Source organism: Lutra lutra, chromosome 12, assembly GCF_902655055.1.
Source record: "Lutra lutra chromosome 12, mLutLut1.2, whole genome shotgun sequence".
Lineage (NCBI taxonomy): Eukaryota > Metazoa > Chordata > Mammalia > Carnivora > Mustelidae > Lutra > Lutra lutra.
The window spans coordinates 27,873,778-27,894,981 of record NC_062289.1 but is presented as its reverse complement, the minus strand read 5'-3'; the positions used below and the strand labels follow the sequence as shown (position 1 = coordinate 27,894,981).

Genomic DNA, 21,204 nt, shown 5'->3' with positions numbered 1-21,204 from the left:
GACATGCAGGGGGGTGGGGGAAGGGGAGGATTGAGGGAGAGGGAGAGAATTTGAAGCAGATGCCTGCTGTGCTTGGAGCCCCACACAGGGCTCTGTCTCACAACCCTGAGATCATGACCTGAACTGAAACCAGGAGTCAGATGCTTAACCAACTATGCCCCCCAGGTACCCCAGTTTTTAATTTTTAAACAATAACAATTCTGGCTGTACTTGTAATCAGGAGTGGGTGTGGGAAAACCACTATGATTATTATAATAGATCAGGCAGTGGGTCACGATAGCTTCAACGAGGCAGTAGAGATGTGAAAATGTTTGTGAAGATTGTATTGGATGGCTAAGTTGATAGGACTTGGTGAAGGAATGAGATTTGGGGGTATGTTTTTGGGTTTGGTAATGAGACAGAGTTAATTGTACATTAGTTGCTTGGTAAAGGAGAGGCAAGTTTGGATATATTTTTTAACATTAAATTTGCAGTATCTTTGAGATTATTAAATTTTTTAAAAGATTTTATTTATTTATTTGACAGAGAGAAAGAGACATCGAGAGGGGAGATCAGACAGTGGGGAGTGGGAGTGGGGAGAAGCCGGCATCCTGCAGAGCAGTGACCCCATTGCACGGCTTGATCTCAGGACACTGGGATCATGACCTAAGCTGAAGGCAGATGCTTAACAACTGAGCCACCCAGGTGCCTCTCTTTGAGATAATTTAAATTGAATGTCAAGGATGCAGTTGCTCATCAGGATTTGGGGATCTTTGGAAAAACCCTGCAGGCTAAAGGTGAGAATTTGGGAGTTAAGGGTGTGGATGATACCACCTAGAAGTGCAATAAGAGAAGGGTCTAAGATTGGGCCATGAAGAACTAAATTTGGAGCTTCTGGGTTGTTGAACACTAGGAAGTTGGGGAGAGTGGTATGCCTGGGGAGGGTATGGAAGTTCTACATACTTTCCCTCTGTGTCTCTTCATCTGGTTGTTGATTCAATATCCTTTAAAAACTGGAAAATGTCTGTTAGTCCATCAAGATGACCTGGTGGAAACACCTCAGACAGGGATTATTAAAGCGGCAACTTTGGACATGACATACTCAGGGCCCCTTCCAATAGATAATCTGTTGTTGAAGTTGAAGAACATTGCTCTGACACCTCACATTGGAAGTGTGCCTCATCAAGCCAGATGACAGATGATGGAATATTTGGTTGAACGCATCCTGGCTTCTCTCCATGGCCTTCCCATTTCTAATGAAGTGGTACTTAAATGATCTTACGTGGGCTGAGAATTCAGTGGGATGAAACATGGCAGATTAAATGGGGACAAAAATTCTTTAAAAACATAACTAAATTTAGAGAGATGAGAATAAGTCAATAAAGGATATATAAGTTGGTTGAGTTGGAGAGGAAGAAGGAAAAACCAGAGTAGTGTGATGGATAGAAGTCCATGGAAAGGGATTTTCAAGGAGGGAGTGGTTAACAGTGTCAGATACTGCTGAGAGGTAAGGAATGAAGACTAAAAATGTCTCCTGGATTTAAAAAAAAAAAGATTTAATTAATTAATTATATATATTTTTACATTTTTAAAAATTTATTTTTTATTTTACTTTTATTTATATATTTTTACAGATCTTATTTATTTATTTGACAGGCAGCAAGAAAGGGAACACAACCAAGGGGGAGTGGGAGAGGGAGAATCAGGCTTCCTGCTGAGCAGGGATCCCCAATGGAGGGCTCAATCCTGGAACTGTGGGATCATGACCTGAGCCAAAGGTAGATGCTTAAAGACTGAACCACCCAGGTGCCCCAAAATGTCTCCTGGATTTAGTGACTTGATATAAAGGTAGTTTTAGCAAGCGTTAAGTGGAATGATGGGAACAGAGATTAGATTACATTGGCTTAAACAGTAGAAGGTAAGGAATTAGAGACGCTGATAGATCTTAAAGTTTGATAGCTGATGTGAAAGAAGAAGAAAGATGTGTGCTTTTTGGAGTGCTTGGGTGGCTCAGTCAGTTAAGCATCCCACTCTTGGTTTTGGCTCAGGTCATGATCTCATGGTTGTGAGATTGAGCCTTACATTGGGCTCCATGCTCAGTGAGGTGTCTACTTTAGGTTCTCTCTCTCTGTGCCTCACCATGCTCATTCTCTCTTTCAAAAATAAATAAAATCTTTAAAAAGAGAAGTTTTGTGTTTTTTTTTAAAGAGGTTCTCAACTAGGTTTTTTTTGTTTTGTTTTGTTTTGTTTTGTTTTTAAATACAAGAGAGAGATCACAAGTAGGCAGAGAGGCAGGCAGAGAGAGAGGGAGAAGCAGGTACCCCGCTGAGCAGAGAGCCCGATGCGGGGCTTGATCCCAGGACCCTGAGACCACGACCTGAGCCGAAGGCAGAGGCTCAACCCACTGAGCCACCCAGGCACCCCTGTTTTTGTTTTTTTTAAAGGTGAGACTTGGACATACATTTTAAACTTCTTGTTTTTTTTTTTGTTTTGTTTTGTTTTGTTTTTTTTTGTTTTTACATTTTATTTGTTTATTTGACACAGAGAGAGAGAGATTATAAGCAGACAGGCAGGCAGAGAGAGAGGGAAAAGGAGGCTCCCCGCTGAGCAGAGAGCCCAATGCGGGGCTGGTTCCCAGGACCCCAAGATCATGACATGAGCTGAAAGCAAAGGCTTAACCCACTGAGCCACCCAGGCACCCCTCAAACTTTTTGTTTTCTTGGCAGTGTCTTTGCAGAGCAGAAATTTTTAATTATAATAAAGTCTTTTTTATGGGTTGTGTTTTTGGTGTTATGTTTAACAATTCATTGCCCAACCTAAGTTCACCTTAATTTTCTCCAGGTTCCCACTATAAGTTTTTTAGTTTTGCATTTTACGTTTATGTCTCTCATCCATTTTGAGTTAATTTTTGTGAAAGGTGTAAGGCCTCTGTCTAGACAGTTGTTTTCCCTGAGAATGCCCAATTGTTCCATTTGTTTAATAGACTTTATCCACTGAATTGTTTTTCTTGTTCTTTTGTCAGTGGTCAGTTAAGTGTGTTTGCGTGCATCTACATCTGGGCTCACTATATTCTGTTCCATTGATCTTTGTTACCTGTTCTTTGGCTAATATTACACTGTCTTCATTACTGTAGCTTTTATAGTAAGTCTTGAAGTTGGGTAATGTCAGTCCTTCAATCTTTAGTATTGTGTTGACTATTCTGGATCTTCTGCCTTTCCATATAAACTTTAGGATCTATGTGTCAGTATAAGGTAGCTTGGGGTTTTGATTGGGAATACACTGAATCATCGGATCAGGTTGGGAAAAATTGACGTCTCAACAGTAATGAGTCTTCCAATCCATGAATATAGACTATTTCCCCATTTGTTTCTAACATCTTGAAGGTTAAGAATAGACAACGTTGATCTGTGGTGATAAAGTTTGAGAAATGGTTACTCTTGGGAGAGGGCAGGTAATGACTAGAGATAGCATGGGGGAGGTTTCTGGGATTTGGAAAATGTTCTGTATCTGTGTGGTTGTTACATGGGTATGTTCATTTTGTAAAAATAATGAATGATATGTGTACCTCTCTTTGGTAATATTTTCATTATTTCTTTAAAACAACAACTGAACAACAACAACAGAATCTATTTTGATTAAAGAGCAGAAAACATGGGGCACCTGAGTGGCTCAGTGGGTTAAGCCTCAGCCTTTGGCTCAAGTCATGATCCCAGGGTCCTGGGATAGAGCCCTGCATTGGGCTCTCTGTTCAGTAGGGAACCTGCTTTCCCCTCTCTCTCTGCCTGCCTCTCTGCCTACTTATGGTCTCTGTCAAATAAATAAAATCTTCAAAATAAAAAAAGAAAAAATTAAAAACCAGAAAACTTGTATCCAAATTTGTGTTTTAGTGGCCTCTGAAACCTACTTAGTATCTTTGAAATTTTGTGGGTATAGATTTTTTTGGGGAGGGAAGTAGGTAAGGAATTTAAGTATTGAGGATAAGAGCAAACTTACATTAAAGGTTTTAATGTTGCTTGTAGTTGTTTTTATATTAGGTAGTTTATGGTCACAGATACAGGCAGATTTTTTTTTTTTTTAAGTATCAATTTTAGACAAAATGAAAAACCAAGGTAGACTAAATCTTGAGAAAAAAACTATGTTATAAATTCTGTTTGAAACAGTGTTCTCCTGGGGTGGTTTGTGTAAGCCCTATCACTTGGTATTTGACACTAGATTAGATAAAACAGTAGAAGGTTTCCTGTTTGGAACAATCCCACTTTATTGCAAGGAAATAGGGTCACTTGTATGGATTTTTTTTTAACTTAAAGTTTTGTGACAGAGGAAATATATCTTCTGCTTTAGTGGTTGGAAGCATTGTTATTTTGTTAAAACACTGGCCCTCTTTAAAGCTGCTTTTTTGTCTAAATAGAAAGCCATATTTAGTGCATTGTTTTGTATAAGAGCAATGTTGGAATTCATGAATAACTGTACATGTGGAGAAGCAGTGTAAGTTAATGGGTTCATATAGATTGTTTGAAGCATTAGCTGCTTATATTTCTTATACATCTAGGGTGGTGATACGAACTAAACAGATGTAGGAGTGCTATTAGAACGCCCCATTTTACATGACTGTAGAGCAAAATCTTTCCTAGAAGCAGTTTCACTTAATGGGCTGTGCTTGTGTCGACTTGTGGTTTCAACGGAACAGTGCCTGTAGCAACAGTAAACTTGTAACAGTAAATGGCTTGAGTTTGCATTTGTCACATTAGGAAGGACAATATAGTTTCAGTTTATTCATTCATTTTGTGTCATTATAATGGTGTTTAAAGCATGCTTAGTTGCTCATTAGGAGTAAAATTGAACAGTATAAAATAAGGCAAACCTTTCTTATGTTGAGTGCTTAATGATTTTATATACAGTGCTATGTCAAAACTCTCAGGAGGGTTTCCGATAGTGGTTGGCCTTAGATAAGACCCCATCATTCAGGGCGCTTGGGTGGCTCAGTGGGTTAAACCTCTTCTTTCAGCTCAGGTCATGATCTTGGGGTCCTGGGATTGAGCCCCGCATCGGGCTCTCTGCTCAGCAGGGAGCCTGCTTACCCCCTCTCTCTCTGCCTGCCTCTCTGCCTACTTGTGATCTCTCTCTCCCTGTCAAATAAATAAATAAAATCTTTAAAAAAAAAAAAAAGGACCCCATCAATCATGGTCCATTCTCACAATTCTAAGTTCATAAGAAGTTGTTAATCATCTAAGAATATGTTGTGAGAAGGAAGACTTTGTTCTGTGTGTTTATTGATACTTTCATTTTTTTTCCTCCAAGGATAATTGTTTTACCTATCAGCTTATACACTAAAGCAACAGATTCACATTTATTCATTTATTTATTATTATTATTTTTTTAAAGATTTTATTTATTTATTTGACACACAGAAAGATCACAAGCAGGCAAAGAGGCAGGCAGAGAGAGAGGAGGAAGCAGGCTCCCCACTGAACAGAGAGCACAATGCAGGGCTCGATCCCAGGATCCTGAGATCATGACCTGAGCTGAAGGCAGAGGCTTTAACCCACTGAGCCACCCAGGCACCCCTGATTCACATTAAAAAAAAAAAAATCTGGGGCGCCTGAGTGGCTCAGTGGGTTAAGCCTCTGCCTCCGGCTCAGGTCATGGTCTCAGGGTCCTGGGATCGAGCCCCGAATTGGGCTCTGCTCAGTGGGGAGCCTGCTTCCCCCCCCCTCTCTGCCTGCCTGTCTGCCTGCTTGTGTTCTCTCTCTCTCTCTGTCAAATAAATAAATAAAATCTTTAAAAAAAATAATCTGTTTAGAGTTTCTCCTTTGTTTACATTTTATGCTTTCTCCCTGGATTAGCTGATACAGTCATCTGCCACCTGTGTTTACATTGATAATGTCCAGATCTGTATTTCTGTGTTTTTTTCTTTGAGACATATGTTCCTAAGCATTATGTAGTTCATATTAAAGTTGATTATTTCTCTTTTTAATTTTCCAGTAGTTCATATCACTTTTGTTTTGTTTTGTTTTGTTTTGTTTTGAGAGGGAGAGAGAAAAAATGGTGGTAGTGGTAGAGGGAGAAAGAGAATCTTAAGCAGATCCCACGTCCAGTGCAGAACCATATGTGGGGTTCAGTCTTACAACCCTGAGATCATGACCTGAGCCAAGTCGGACACATAACCAACTGAGCCAGTCAGGCACCCTCCAGTAGTTCACATCTGAATTTGGGGTTACCCTGTACCCAGTTGTAAATGCCAGCAACCACCCAGGGGTGGGGTGTTCCATATTGTCATATGGATTGAATTGGTTGATAATGTTCAAGTCTTCTAAATTCTTCTTGACTTTCTGTCTTTACAGTGAGGGCTGGAAATCTGCAACTATGGGTGTTGAATTCTCTCTCTCCTTTTCATTTTGTTAGCTTTTGATTCATATATTTTGATTTTTGTATTTCACTGATATATTAATCTTTGAGTCATTATGAAATGTCCTTCTTTGTCTCTAGTAATACTTATTGTCTGATGTTGATATAAATATTTTAGCTCTCCTGTAGTTGCTCTTTGTGTAATATATCTTTTTCTCTCAACCTATTGTATCCTTGAACCTAAGGTATGTTTCTTAGACTATATAAAATTGGATCTTTTTGTTGTTGTTTTTGTTTCTGTTTTTTTTTTTTTACAGTTGGATCTTTTTTATCCATTCTGACAATATTTTGCTTTTTGTTTGGAATATTTAGGTCATTTATATTTAATACAGTTATAATATGGTTGGGTTTACATTTGCCATTTTATTTTATTTATTTTAAAGATTTTATTTATTTGACAGAGAGAGACACAGTGAGAGATGGAGCACAAGCAGGAGGAGTGGGAGAGGGAGAAGCAGGCTACCTGCTGAGTAGGGAGCCCGATGCAGGGCTCTATCACAGAATCCTGGGATCATGACCTGAGTAGAAGGCAGACAGTGACTGAGCCACCCAGGCGCCCCTGTTATTTTATTTTTTATAATGTCTCATTTGTTGTTGTACCTCTGTACCTTCTTTAACGTCTTTTTTGCAGGGGTTAGTTTTTTAACTGTATCTTTCTATTTTTTTTTAAATTGTTGCTCTAGGGATTATACCTATATCTTCATTTATCACAATCTTCAAATTAATGTTTACTTAATTCCAGTAAAATATAGAAACATTGCACCAGTAGGGAAGAGCTCCATCTCCTCTCTCCTTTTTTTTTTTTTCCTTTTTTTTTTTTTTTAAAGATTTTATTTATTTATTTGACAGACAGATCACAAGTAGGCAGAGAGGCAGACAGAGAGAAAGGAAGGGAAGCAGGCTCCCTGCTGAGCAGAGAGCCCGATGTGGGGCTCGATCCCAGGACCCTGGGATCATGACCTGAGCCGAAGGCAGCGGCTTTAACCCACTGAGCCACCCAGGCGCCCCTCCTCTCTCCTTTTTAAAGTATTACTTTTACATATATGACATCTGTGTGTATTATAAATCTCACATTACAGTGTTATAATTACTGCTTTTTACAGCCATTTATTTTTTAAAAGAAGGTGAGAGAAGAAATAAGAATCATTTATAGGATCTTCTATGTTAACATACATATTTACCACTTTTTGTCTGCATTTCATTTTGTGGATTTGAGTCACAGATTCTTTCCTTTCAGCCTAAGAATTTCCTTTATTATTTCTTTTAAAGCAGGTCTGCTACCAATGAAATTTCTTAGTCTGCTTATCTAGGAATTCTTTTCCTTTACATTTTCTTTATTTTTAGTATTTTTATTTTATTTTACTTTATTTTAATATGTCATATTATATTATATTATATTATATTATTTTTTACAATCCCTCCACCCAGTGTTGGGCTCGGACCCATGACCCTGAGATCAAGAGGCACATGGTCTTCCCATTGAGCCAGCCAGGCACCCCCCAGTTTAAAAAAAAAAAAATTAAAGTAATATCTGTGCCCAACACGGGGCTCAAACTTGCCACCTCAAGGTCAAGAGTCACATGATCTTCTGACTAAGCCAATAAGGTTCCCCTTTTGTCTTTGTTTTGAAAGAATATTTTTGTTGGATATAGAATTCTTATTTTTTCCCCTCAGTACTTTGAATGTCATTCTCCCTTTGGGTCTCTAGTGTTTCAAAATGAGAAATCAACTTCTAATCTAATGTGGTTTTCTTGTATAAGATGAATTTTCTTTTACTGCTTTCAGGATTTTTCTAATTGTCTTTCACTTGTTTGACTATGATGTATCTGGCTTTTATTGAGGTCTCCTTTGAGATTTGTTGAACTTCTTGGATATGTGTGGATTGATGTTTTTCATCAGTTTAGAGGATGTTTGGGGCCATTATTTTTTCAAGTATTTGTTCTACCTCATTTCTTTCTAGGATTCATATTATATACATGTTGGTATTCTTGATAATTGTCCCTTGTGTGTCAGAGGCCCTATTCATGTTTCTTTTTTTTTTTTTTTTTAAAGATTTTATTTATTTATTTGACAGAGAGAAATCACAAGTAGGCAGAGAGGCAGGCAGAGAGAGAGGAGGAAGCAGGCTCCCTGCTGAGCAGAAAGCCCGATGCAGGGCTCGAACCCAGGACCTGGGATCATGACCTGAGCCGAAGGCAGCGGCCCAACCCACTGAGCCACCCAGGCGCCCCGTCTGTAATCTTTTTCTCTCTATCCTTCAGATTGCACAGTTTTTGTTGACTTATTTTGTTCGCTGATTTCTCTATTTGCCATCTTGAATCTGTTGTTGAGCCATTTTTGTGAAATTTCTTTTCAATTTTTATACTTTCTAACTGCAGAATGTCCGTTTGTTCCTCTGTTAAGAATGTGTTTCCTTATTGAGATTCTCTTCTTGTTGATTCATTTTATCATACTTTAATTTTTAAAATGTATTTGCCAGGGCACCTGGGTGGCTCAGTGGATTAAGCCTCTGCCTTCGGCTCGGGTCGTGATCTCAGGGTTCTGGGATCGAGCCCCGCATCGGGCTCTCTGCTCAGCGGGGAGCCTGCTTCCCTCCCTCTCTCTCTCTGCCTGCCTCTCTACCTGCTTGTGATCTCTCTCTCTGTCAAATAAATAAATAAAATCTTTAAAAAAAATGTATTTGCCTTTAGTATTTGGAACATGTTTAAAATAGCTCCTTTGGGACGCCTGGGTGGCTCGGTGGGTTAAGTCTCTGCCTTCAGCTCAGGTCATGATCTCAGGGTCCTGGGAACAAGCCCCATATTTGGCTCTTTGCTCAGCAGGGAGCCTCCTTCTCCCTCTGCCCCTCCCTCTGCCAGCGCTCGCGCATGCACGCCCTCTCTCTTTCTCTCTGACAAATAAATAAATAAAATATTAAAAAAGAAATAGCTCTTTTGATGTCTTTGTGAAGTCCATCATCTGAGGACATTGTTTTTCTAGTGACTGCTTTTTATCTCCTGTGTATGAGTCATGTTTCCTATTTCTTCAAAGGTCTCTTAATTTTTTATTGAAAACTGGACACTTTAGATAATATATTGCAGCAGCTTTAGATTCTAATTGTTTTTCCCTTTGAAAGGGTTGCTGTGTTTTTTGTGATCTGTATTTGTCAAATAAATAATAAAATCTTTAAAAAATATTTTGTTTATTTATTTGATAGAGATCATAAATAGGCAGAGAGGCAAGTAGAGAGAGAAGGGGAAGCAGGCTCCCTGCCAAGCAGAGAACCTGATGTGGGGCTCAATCCCAGCACCCTGAGATCATGACCTGAGCCGAAGGCAGAGGCTTTAACCTACTGAACCACCCAGGTGCCCCCATTCCTGAGCTTTTTAAAGTAGTTTTAAAACACAACTGAGTATCCATATATATTATGTCATTTCATATTGTGTTGATTTGAACTTTATATACACTGAATGACACAGGGTTTTTTTGTTTTTGTTTTTGCAATTTGTTTTTTTTTTGTTTTGTTTTTACTTACCATTGTTTTTATTGTTTTATCCATGTTGATGTAGTTGTCTTTTGTGTTCACTGCTATATGCTTCTTTATTGTAGCAGTGTACCACAACTTGTTTTTCCATTCCACTGTTTGTCAGCAGATGTTCTGTTTTTGTTTTGTCTATCACAGAAACAGTGCTGCTATGACACATGGTTTCTCTAGACAGTGTTTTTCAAGCTTTTAGGTCACCACCTATTGGGTTGTGAGATCAATTGACTGAGTCATGACTAACACTAAAATTTTTTAAATATATAGAATGAAAAAATATCTGAGTGCTTTACATAAGTTTTTGTCTCACAAATGTAACCACAGGAAGCTCCAAACTCCTAAGTCACCCCCTTATTTCTTGCATTTCAGAAAGCACTGCACATTCCCTGTTGTTTGCCCTCCCCTTCTTCTCCACCTCTTTTCTACTTTGGTTCATCATCAGCAAAATCACCAATATTCTTAACTTCGTCTCTGAACTTCTCCTTTACCTTCTTGCACTAGTAACACTGTGGCTTTCCACTGAGGGTACAGCTTCATCTTGAAAGGGGTACCTGTGCTTTTTTTTTTTCTCCTGCAGTCCTTACCAGCTCTGCCTGGATTTCCTTGTTCCTCACTGCCACTTTGCAGGTAATTTTCCTCTTCATTAATCCCCATATTGCTGTCCTCTTTTGACCACTGACAGTGGTGATTTTTGTTCCTTGCTTAGTGTGATTTTGTCCATTATTACTTTTGTCTTAATTCTTCCTGATTTTAGTATATACAGATGATCCTTCTGACATTGCCCACTCAGTTCTGTGAACTCTCTCATAATGATTTTGTACTCTACCTCAGCCAGGTATTTCCACAGTCCTACTCTAACCAATGCTTCTCAAACTATTTGTTGTGATGAACTAGTATGTATGTGTGTGTATACACACACACACACACACACACACACACACACACACACATATATATATTATTATTATTATTTTTAAAGATCTTATTTATTTATTAGAGAGGGAGAGAACTTGTGTGTGCACGTGAGCCAGGGAGTGGGGGATGTGATGGGGAAGGGAGAGAGGGAGAAGCAGACTCTCCCCTGAGCAGGGAGCCTGGCATGGGGTTCGATCCCAGGAACCTGAGATCATGAGCCAAAGGCAGGCACTTAACCTATTGAGCTACACAGGTGCCCCAAGACCAGTATATTTTTACTTCCAATCCATCACTGGTGGATTTTTTGGGTAAAATACAATTAATTAAGGTGCCTGGGTGGCTCAGTGGGTTAAGTATCTGCCTTTGGCTCAGGCCATGATACCGGGGTCCTGGGATCGAGCCTCCTTCTCCCTTTGTCTTTCATCAATAAATAAATAAAGTCTTTTAAAAAAAATACAGTAAATTACTAGGAAATTGAAATGCTGTTTGGTTGTCATGATAGTATCAAATTGCTGTAAGTCTCTAGTCAGTTTTCTTAATTTCTGTACTTCTCTCACTGCAGACAGTCCTTTAAGAACACCACTTTGAGCGGCACTATTTTAGATCTCACCAGTTACCAATAAATGCAACCCTTCTGTAATCTGTTTCATTCACAGTACTCCTGTACTACCACCTTCTTTACGCAGTTCACTATAGTACCTTGACTCCACTGGGATGTTCATTCCATTGGATGTTTTCACTGCCCTCTCCTTTCTGACTGTGATCATTACAGTCATTTCCTTGTATACACTCTTTTTTGCACTGATCTACTTGCTTGGTAAAACTAGAATTCTGGTTAAACCAACTTCTTCCTCCTCTGTGCTTGGACTTACACAGCTGAATTTCAGAGGAGAAAAACATAGCTGTGTGTGCCAGTCTCACTTGAAGTTCATGCTACAGCCCTTAAAGTGGGCCCTTATTACTGTCTGAAAATAATATACTGTACTACTCTAGTGTCTTCACTTTCATAATACTTTTTCACACCTTGTTTTCTGATCAGCTCACCACCACCTCATTCATCCTCACTCCTAATGATGACCTTGCTTTTCACTTCCTTGAAAAATTTGTAGTAAGAGGGAACTTCCATATATTCCCATTATGTTTATCATTCATTCGGCCTGAAAATTAGGATGACACTTTTTGTCTTGACAAATTCTGTCCTAAGGTCTGTTTTGCCTGTTAATCATAGAGATAAATAGATTGGGGGATTATGTGATTTTTTTCATTTATACAATTTCTTATTTCTCTAAACCTTTATAAGTCCCTGTGTATGGTAGATGGACAGTAAACATTAATACAGTTAACTATAATTATGCAAAGTGCTATGGAAGAAAATAGGTGTGTAATCTGTATATAACAGGGAACCTATTAGTAAGGTACCAAAGGCTAACCCAAGGAAATGATACTTATTCTGATATCTGTGAAGAATAGCCAGCCAGGGGGAAGGCTCAAAATGAGTGTGAAAGGCCAGAGATCTGGAAAAGCTGTTTATTCTTTGTATCCGGAAGGAGTTAGGGTGTGAGTGGCCTAAGATGAAACTGGAGATGTGGGCAGAGGTTTTGAGCAGGGAAGAGCAATCGCACACTACCTTCTCCCCTAAGTTTGTGTTAATGATCCCTACCTAGCGTGGAAATTTAGTATTGCAAATTATTTTTTTTTGACGCTATATAAATTATTATGCTTAGCAGTTTTATTCTCCTCACATTGTCTGTAGCGAGTGTTAGAATCCTTTTCCATTTTCACAAACATCCAAACTTGCTCTTTTCACCTTGTATTAAGTTTTTGCTGACCAGAATGAGGTCTGATATGAGAGAAACTCCCTCCAGATTTTCACATTTAGCCTTATACTTTGTACTTTCCACTTCGTTTCCCTTAATACTTTCCACTTCTCTGTCTCAGAAGGGCAGTGTATTGCTTTCTTTCCATGGTTTGGCTCTCCTACCTGTCCTCATCTTTTGTTATCTTAGTTTCTTAGTGAATACAGGACTAATAAATGCTGCATTTTGACTCTCCAGAACTGACAGCCTGTTTTCAATTTATTTATTTTCTTAAAGACTTCATTTATGTGAGAGAGTGTATGTGTGTACACAAGTGGGGAGGTAGAGGAGTGGGGAGAGAGAGGGAGAAGTAAACTCCCCACTGAGCAGGGAGCCTGGTGCGGGCTCAATCCCAGGACGCTGGGATCATGACCTGAGGTGAAGGCAGACGCTTTACTGATTGAGCCACTCAGGCACCCCTTTATTTTTATTTTTTAAAAAAGATTAATTTATTTATTTTGGAGAAAGCAAAAGAGCGCAAGCCCTTGGGAGAGTGAGTAGGGGGAAGGACAGAGGGAAAGACCCTTCAAGCAGGCTCCCATTTGGGCTCAGGGCTCAGTCTTACAACCTATGAGATCATGACCTGAGCCCAAACCAAAACAACGATGCTTAACTGACTGTGCCACCCAGGCACCACTGACAGCCTAATTTTTAAAATTACTGCATATAATCCTTTTTAAAGGGAAGAAGGAAACTCCTCAGAACTCAGGTTGCCTTGAACTACTCTCCTCTTGGTTATTCCCTTGCTCTTGTAAGACATTTATAAAATACTTTATGTGGAATCTACAAAAAGCTCTTCCTATATACACGTTATATTTGCCTTGTAAAAATGTTGTTCTGTTCTTTCTAGAGCAGGTTGGTGGGCAGGAGTAACACTGAACATAGAGAGGAGATGATTATTGATTGTTCCATTGAAAAATAAATTATGGAGATTGTGTTTAGAGTGGTTGACAGTGGAGATGGAGAATACTAGGCTGGAAATATGAGGTAGGACTGATAGGAATTAGTGAATGATGGGATGTAATGAATAAAGGAGAAGGCATTGTCAAGGGTAACCCTCAGGTTTATGACATGAGCAACTGAAGTAATAGTGGTGTTATTTTTTTAAAAGATTTATTTGTTTATTTTATAGATAGGGAGAAAGCATATGTGCAAGCGTGGACGCAGGGCGGAGGAGGCAGAGGGAAGAGACTCTTCAGCAGATCTTGCGCTCAGCAGGGAGCCTGATGTGGGGCTCAACCTCATAATCCTGAGTAGGACCTGACGTCACCAAGAGTCGGGTGTTCATCTGTGCCACCCCGGTGACCCTAGTGGTGCTGTTTTTATGAGCTAGGGAAAGTTAGAGAACGACCATAGTGGGGTAATTCAGAGATGACTAATTTGGTTTTGGACATGAAGAGGTTGTGATACTTTTGTGAAGTCTAAATGCAGATGTCGGTTGGCTGTTTGGGTAGACTGGATAGAGCTTGGAGAAGAGCTGAGATGGAGAGAATTACCAGTATAGGGATGGTATTGGAAACTGGATGTAGAAGAGGGTTACTTTGGGGGCGCCTGGGTGGCTCAGGGGATTAAGCCTCTGCCTTCAGCTCAGGTCATGATCTCAGGGTCCTGGGATCTAGCCCCGCATCAGGCTTTCTGCTCAGCAGGGAGCCTGCTTTCCTCACACCATCTCTCTGCCTGCCTCTTGGCCTACTTGTGATCTCTGTCTGTCAAATAAATAAATAAAATCCTTAAAAAAAAAAAAAAGAAGAAAAGGGTTACTTTGATGGGTGTGAAAAGGACCTAGTCCTAGGAGTAACACTGGAGGTTTGGGTAGAGTAAGTCTGTTATAAAGTAGGCTGAGAAGGAGCAACCAGAAGAAAGGAAACCTTGGAAACCAAAGAAAAACATTAGCTTAAGGAGAAGAGGGGAGTGGTTAAGCATAGAATGCTGCTTAGACGTTAAGATGAGGGCCAAGCTGTTTGTTGGCTTTAGATATACCAGGGTCATTAATGTTCTGCTGTTCTACAGGTTTAATAAAAGCAGATGTCAGATGGGATTGGGTTGGAAGAGTATGAGAGGCAAGGAAATGGAGGCTGGGAATTTAGACAGCTCTCTTAATGAGGTTGTGAAAGAAGAGAATGGTTTCTGGAGGAGATGTGAGGTTGAGGTGGTAAGTAGAAGCAGCATTCTTTCAAATGAATGAGTAAGTGGATGGATGGATGGTGCATTTGAGTGTGAGAAGTTGATGAATGTATATCCACGTAGAAGGGGACTGCTGTTAGACTGGAGGGAAGAACAGCATGGTGGAAAATGCTGTTCTAAGGAAATAAATGCTGTATTTACTATTTCATTTACTTAAATGCTTATTTACTATTTCATTGTGAATTTACTATTATACCAGGTGGTTGAGAGCCTTTTATCCCATTTATAAGATGCAACTATTATTTGATAGTTTTATCTTTTTCTTTTCTTTCTTTCTTTCTTTTTTTTTTAAGATTTTATTTATTTATTTGACAGATCACAAGTAGGCAGAGAGGCAGGCAGAGAGAGAGGAAGGGAAGCAGGCTCCCTGCTGAGCAGAGAGCCCGATGTGGGGCTCAGTCCCAGGACCCTGGAATCATGACCTGAGCTGAAGGCAGAGGCTTTAACCCACTGAGCCACCCAGGCGCCCCAGTTTTATCTTTTTCTATTGCCAGCTACCAAGAATATCCATGTATTTTTCTGGACCAAAACCAGTATATGCAGTAAATACTCTGGTTGTTGGGGAAGATTACTTTGTACACATGACATCTTTCCCCACTGTGTTTAGGTCACTTTATTTTTATTCTGCTGCAGAGAATTTTGTCAGAGCTTGTATTTTCACTTCCTGTGACTTTTTCTTTCCTTTGTGTTTTATGAATTACGACAAAATTCTGCTACGGGGGGAGACTCTAATAGACTTCACTGACTAAATTTGACCTGAACAGTGGTTGCTGTCATGAGCAGAAAGGAGCAACTCCCCTTTTATTCAGAAGACTTTTCAGTAGACTTTTATGTTTGAGTGGGGTTTTGAATAGGTAATACTTGCATACTTGCACGTGATAGTAGAATCAAGAGGTAAAAACAAAACAAAGGTCTTTTGACTCCTGTTCTCTCATTCGCTTTCTTTCCTTGCCAAAGTAGCTGCTGTTATCTGTTTTCTTGAGTATCCTCCTAGAGATTCTGTACATATGCTGACAAACTCATAAGTATAATTCTATTCTTTATTTACACAAATGGTATAATGTACCTTTTTTATTCATTTAACATTATGTATTGAAAATTGCTCCATATTAGTGTATTAAAGAGCCTTTTCATCCTTTATGGCCACATTGTATGGACATGTCACTGTTAGCTAACTGGTGTCCTATTCATGGTTGATGCTAGTGTTTGTGATTAAAATTGCTTTTTTTAGGCAGCAGAAGTCATAAACTCTTGTCAATGAACTCTTAAATATAAGGATCTTGAAATGAAAGATAATTGAGTTGTCATATTGAAAGACAATGATAATTTGATGTTTTCTTACAAAGAAAAACAGTCTGGATTTATTTGTCCTACCCACACAATTTATTTACTGAACAAACAGGAGTTTTTGGTTTTTTTTTTTAAGATTTTATTTATGTATTTGACAGAGAGAGAGACGGCAAGAGAGGGAACACAAGCAGGAGGAGTGGGAGAGGGAGAAGCCAGCTTTCTGATGAGCAGGGAGCCCGATGTGGGGCTTGATCCTAGGACCCCGAGATCATGACTTGAGCCAAAGGCAGACACTTAACAACTGAGCCACCCAGGCAACACATAGGAGTTTTATGGTCATATTAACATATTCACTTTTCCACCTGATGTTATATTATGTACTTCAAAAAGGTCCAGGGTCTCCTGCTTTCAAAAATTAATTTGAGACTTTTCATTCTTATGCTTTATTTATTTCTGACATTAATTTCATTTGAGTATATTTCTAAAATATTTCAGTTGTAAAAAATTTTTTTATTCTGGAATATATAACATCATTCTCTACAGAAGAGTCAACTCTCACTTTTATTTAGTTAGAAAATCTTGGGGCGCCTGGGTGGCTCAGTGGGTTAAGCTGCTGCCTTCAGCTCAGGTCATGATCCCAGGTCCTGGGTTCAAGCCCCACATCGGGCTTTCTGCTCAGCAGGGAGCCTGCTTCCTCCTCTCTCTCTGCCTGCCTCTCTGCCTACTTGTGATTTCTCTCTGTCAAATAAATAAATAAAATCTTTAAAAAAAAAAAAAAGAAAATCTTGATCCATTCCTCATATTTGAGGTAGTTCATATCTGAATATTTTATTTCCTGTTTGTATTGCCACCATGCTTTAGTTATGACACTGGCAGTTTCCTGGTTTAACTTTCACTCCCTCTGTTGGCTTTCAGAGGTGTTACATTCCTTTTGGAATTGTGTTTGGATAACATTTATGCTCATTTTCATTTAATTCAAAAATTAGTAATGATGCAAATATGCTTATGAAATAGGCTACATATGGGATTGTTTTACATTAATGAATGTTTCAGTGGCTGCAGATGTTCTGGTTTTCATGAATGTGTTGAGGAACCTTCATCAGAATGTCTGTTTCATCAGCAGCTGAGAACAAGGCCATGAAAAAAAATAGGAACATAGAATATTCATGTTTATAGTAAGTAAAAAGTAGGCTTGGTATGTTAGATCAAGGAAAAGATATTCTGAGTATCTTCTGGTTGCTGTCTACCGTATATTAAACTGTTAGTAGAGTTGATAGAGCGAAATGAAGATGTCTTACGGCACCTAATTAGCACACTATCTAGGTCAGTGTTTGTATCTGTCACCATTGGGACATCATAATTGCCTTCTGTAACATTACCTGTACAGAGTGAGATACTTACTTGTTTTGCACATTCTTAGCACCATCCTTTTAAAACCAGACCACCAGTTAATGAAGTTTGCTCTGTATAGGTTACAACTCTTGTGTTTAAAGATTGTGTCCTGTTTCTCCATGATTAAGTAGAGTTGTAGCACACTCAGTACGGGAAGGATGTTAGGTTCTCAAGTTAGCATATAGGGGCATCCAGGTGGCCCAGTCAGTTGAAATCCAACTTTTGGTTTCCACTCAGGTCATGATCTCAGGGTCTTGGGATCCAGCCCTGAGGTCAGGGAAGAGTCTGCTTGAGATTTTCTCCTTTTCCCTCTCCCTCCTCTGCCCCTCTTCCCACTCATGCTTTCTCTCTCAAATAAATAAAATATTACCAAAAAAAAAAGTTAGCATATAAGGCGGAGAATGTATGTAGGGTGTTTTAAACTCCTTAAGTCATTCATAGACTAGAGTATACTAGGCTTTCTGGGTTCACAAAGTAGTTGGTCTGTATTTAATGGCTGCTGTTTATGAAACAAAACATGTTGAAACACTAGGCTCACATTCAGCCTGATGAGAGGTATGTGGGAACTAGGAAGGACTGTGAGGAAACAGCGTAGTGAGACCTGGCCTCTTCATACGCATATAGAGCAGCTTCTTCTGAGAGGAATAGTACAGAGGTTTGATGCATACAGTTACTTTGGGTGCTCATTTGCCAAATGCATGTAATTGAAATTTTTTTTTAACATGTGTACATTTGATGTTACTCCACTATAACTTCCTCTCTTTGAGGATTTGAGTATAAAAGTAATCATTCTAGCTAACTTTTTCTGAGACTAGTTTTTTTTTTTTTTAAAGATTTTATTTATTTATTTCACACAGAGAGAGATCACAAGTAGGCAGAGAGGCCAGCAGAAAGAGAAGGGGAAGCAGGCTCCCTGCTGAGCAAAGAGCCCGATGCAGGGCTCAATCCCAGGACCCTGAGACCATGACCTGAGCCGAAGGCAGAGGCTTAACCCACTGAGCCACCCAGGTTCCCCTGAGACTAGTTTTTTTGAAGCATTCTTTTTCATTGATGTTAAAGTCAGAATATACACATTTAACTGTATCAGAGTTTTGAGGATCCTTTCTTGAATATCTTAAGTAAAGTTTTAAAATGGAAAAGCCTTGTTTGGTTCCTTGCTGGGCTTGCAAATTCAGTAATTGAGGATTAATATTATGCCATTTTTAGTAGTTGTGTATGCTAGTATTTTGATAGTACTAAGTCCTTCGGATTTGACTGTTAAGCAGATGACAGATTTTAAAGGCCTGGCTAAGGGTAACTTTTGCTACTCATTTAAGTAGGCATGTTGTATAGATAAATAATCTACCATTTCTGTTTATTGATTTTGTGTGTTTTTGTACAGGTTGCTTTCCTGTTGCATCTTTGACCTAGTTTCCTAGACTCTGCTCCATGATTTAACTTGAAAGTCTGAAATGAAGATGGAGGAGGCAGTGGGAAAAGTCGAAGAACTCATTGAGTCTGAAGTCCAGCCAAAAACATCTGAACAAGAGACAACTAAGGAAGAAGATGGATCTGTAGAACTGGAATCTCAAGTTCAGAAAGATGGGGTAGTGGATTCTACCGTTCTGTCTTCAATGCCCTGCTTATTGATGGAACTGAGAAGGGACTCTTCTGAGTCTCAGTTAGCATCCACAGAGAGTGACAAGCCGACCACTGGCCGAGTTTATGAGAGTGACTCCTCTAATCACTGCATGCTTTCTCCTTCCTCTAGTGGTCACCTGGCTGATTCAGACACTTTGTCTTCAGCAGAAGAGAATGAACCCTCTCAGGCAGAAACAGCGGTGGAAGGAGACCCTTCTGGAGTGTCTGGTGCCACAGTTGGGCGCAAGTCTCGGCGTTCCCGATCTGAAAGTGAAACATCTACCATGGCTGCCAAGAAAAACCGGCAATCCAGTGACAAACAGAATGGCCGAGTCGCCAAGGTTAAAGGTCATCGGAGCCAAAAGCACAAGGAGAGAATCAGGCTACTGAGGCAGAAAAGGGAGGCTGCTGCACGGAAGAAGTACAACCTGTTGCAGGACAGTAGTACCAGTGATAGTGACCTGACTTGTGACTCAAGCACGAGCTCATCAGATGATGATGAAGAGGTTTCAGGGAGCAGCAAGACAATCACTGCAGAGATACCAGGTAGAGGATGTTTTTTAAACTGACTGTAGAGCAACCGATGGCATTTCTAAGCTGTCAGGCTCAGTTAGATGAGTGACACTTGAAAAAATCTAGGACCTGCAGCTCTGTGTAAATTTGAAGACTGCAGTGTATTAACAAGACATGGCCAATTCAAAAAACCTATTCTGAGGTTTCCAGTGCACTTTAGCACGTCAGCAAAAAATACTTAAATGGTTAATGATAGGGACAAGATTATTTTTAAGTAATGGAATTTCTCATAAGTCTCTTTCTCTGTAACACATTACCTGAACTCCCATCATTGCCTTTTTAGCACTGCTTAGATTTAATACTCACTGTTCAGCATTATTACTAAGTAAATTCTCCTCAGGAATAGGCACTTTGCTTTATTATATAGCCACTGTACTTGAGCTTATGTGTCTGAAATGACATGTTCCATCTTCTGTTAAAGTTTTCTAGTAGCTGTTCCTCCTAAAACAGTAGTTTTATGAGCTTTTCCCCAGGTCAGTGCATGATGAGATATTTATCCTTGTTGCACATTTTTCCATTCTGAGTTGTCACTTGCATTGGAAAGAATGCTTTTTTGCAGTATTTTCTCTTTACTTTAAGAAGTTTGATAGAAATCTCCTTATTCTAGCTCTCACTGGTGTAAGGGTGTGTAATTTATTACATGTTTGACATATCTGCTTTTTCTATATTATCATGACTAGTACTGTGTACTACAGAGGCATTCTTGAGATTTCAGGGTGCAAGAATGCTGAGGTCTGAATGGTTCTTAATTGGTGAATTCTCATTATTGAAGAGACTCTTATGATTAGAACATTTTATAAAGTACATGGCATTTAATAGATAATGACAGCATTGTTTATTGCTACATTAAAGAAGGGGAGGTTTTGTTTTTTAAAATTTTATGGGTAACTGTTCTTTCCTCTTATTTTTCTGAAAAGTTTGTTTCTATACATGAAGACAGCACATTGCTGATATACAAAGAATATTTCAAGAAAAATCATATTGGTTAATTGAGACTATAGCCAACCAAACTTACATAAACTCAGTAACAAGAATGATCCTGTAGGTGTTCATCTTACAATAATAAAAGTCTCATCCATATATTGCATTAAATAGGAGTTTTTAACAATTAGAAATGCTTACTGTTTTAGTATCTCTTGAACTCCTTTGGTAGTTCCTTGTGTTAAAATTGCTGGAGAGGGGGTTTATTTGAAGTTCATCAGTTGAATGCTTGAGAGAAGCAGACTTTGGGGTCATTCTCAGACACATTCTAAGTATGTTTCAGTTTTTCATTTAATATTTTTTAGAAAGCTTGATTAGCACCTGTAAAATTGTTTATGCATTCTTATCCTGTGTTCTGATTTGTTAATCAAGATCATGATGATACAGTGCTTAATTTCACTCACTAAACAGAGTTTTAGGTAACCACTCTAGTATTTTGCCTCCTTATGGAAAGGGAAAAGAAGGTGGGTGAACAGAATAGACCCTGTT

The 21,204-nt window shown here is 39.1% G+C and overlaps 1 protein-coding gene across 6 annotated transcripts in view; it reads left to right on the top strand.

Moving 5' to 3' along the window:
• The window catches only part of ARK2N (arkadia (RNF111) N-terminal like PKA signaling regulator 2N), an 87,724-nt gene that overhangs the window by 21,352 nt on the left and 45,168 nt on the right, over positions 1-21,204 (top strand). For all 6 annotated transcript variants that reach the window (XM_047697196.1, XM_047697199.1, XM_047697195.1 and 3 more), the window contains exon 2: positions 18,923-19,707. In XM_047697196.1, coding sequence (XP_047553152.1) covers positions 18,993-19,707 — 715 coding nt within the window. In that variant the 5' untranslated portion in view covers positions 18,923-18,992. The remainder of the gene's footprint in view (positions 1-18,922; positions 19,708-21,204) is intronic.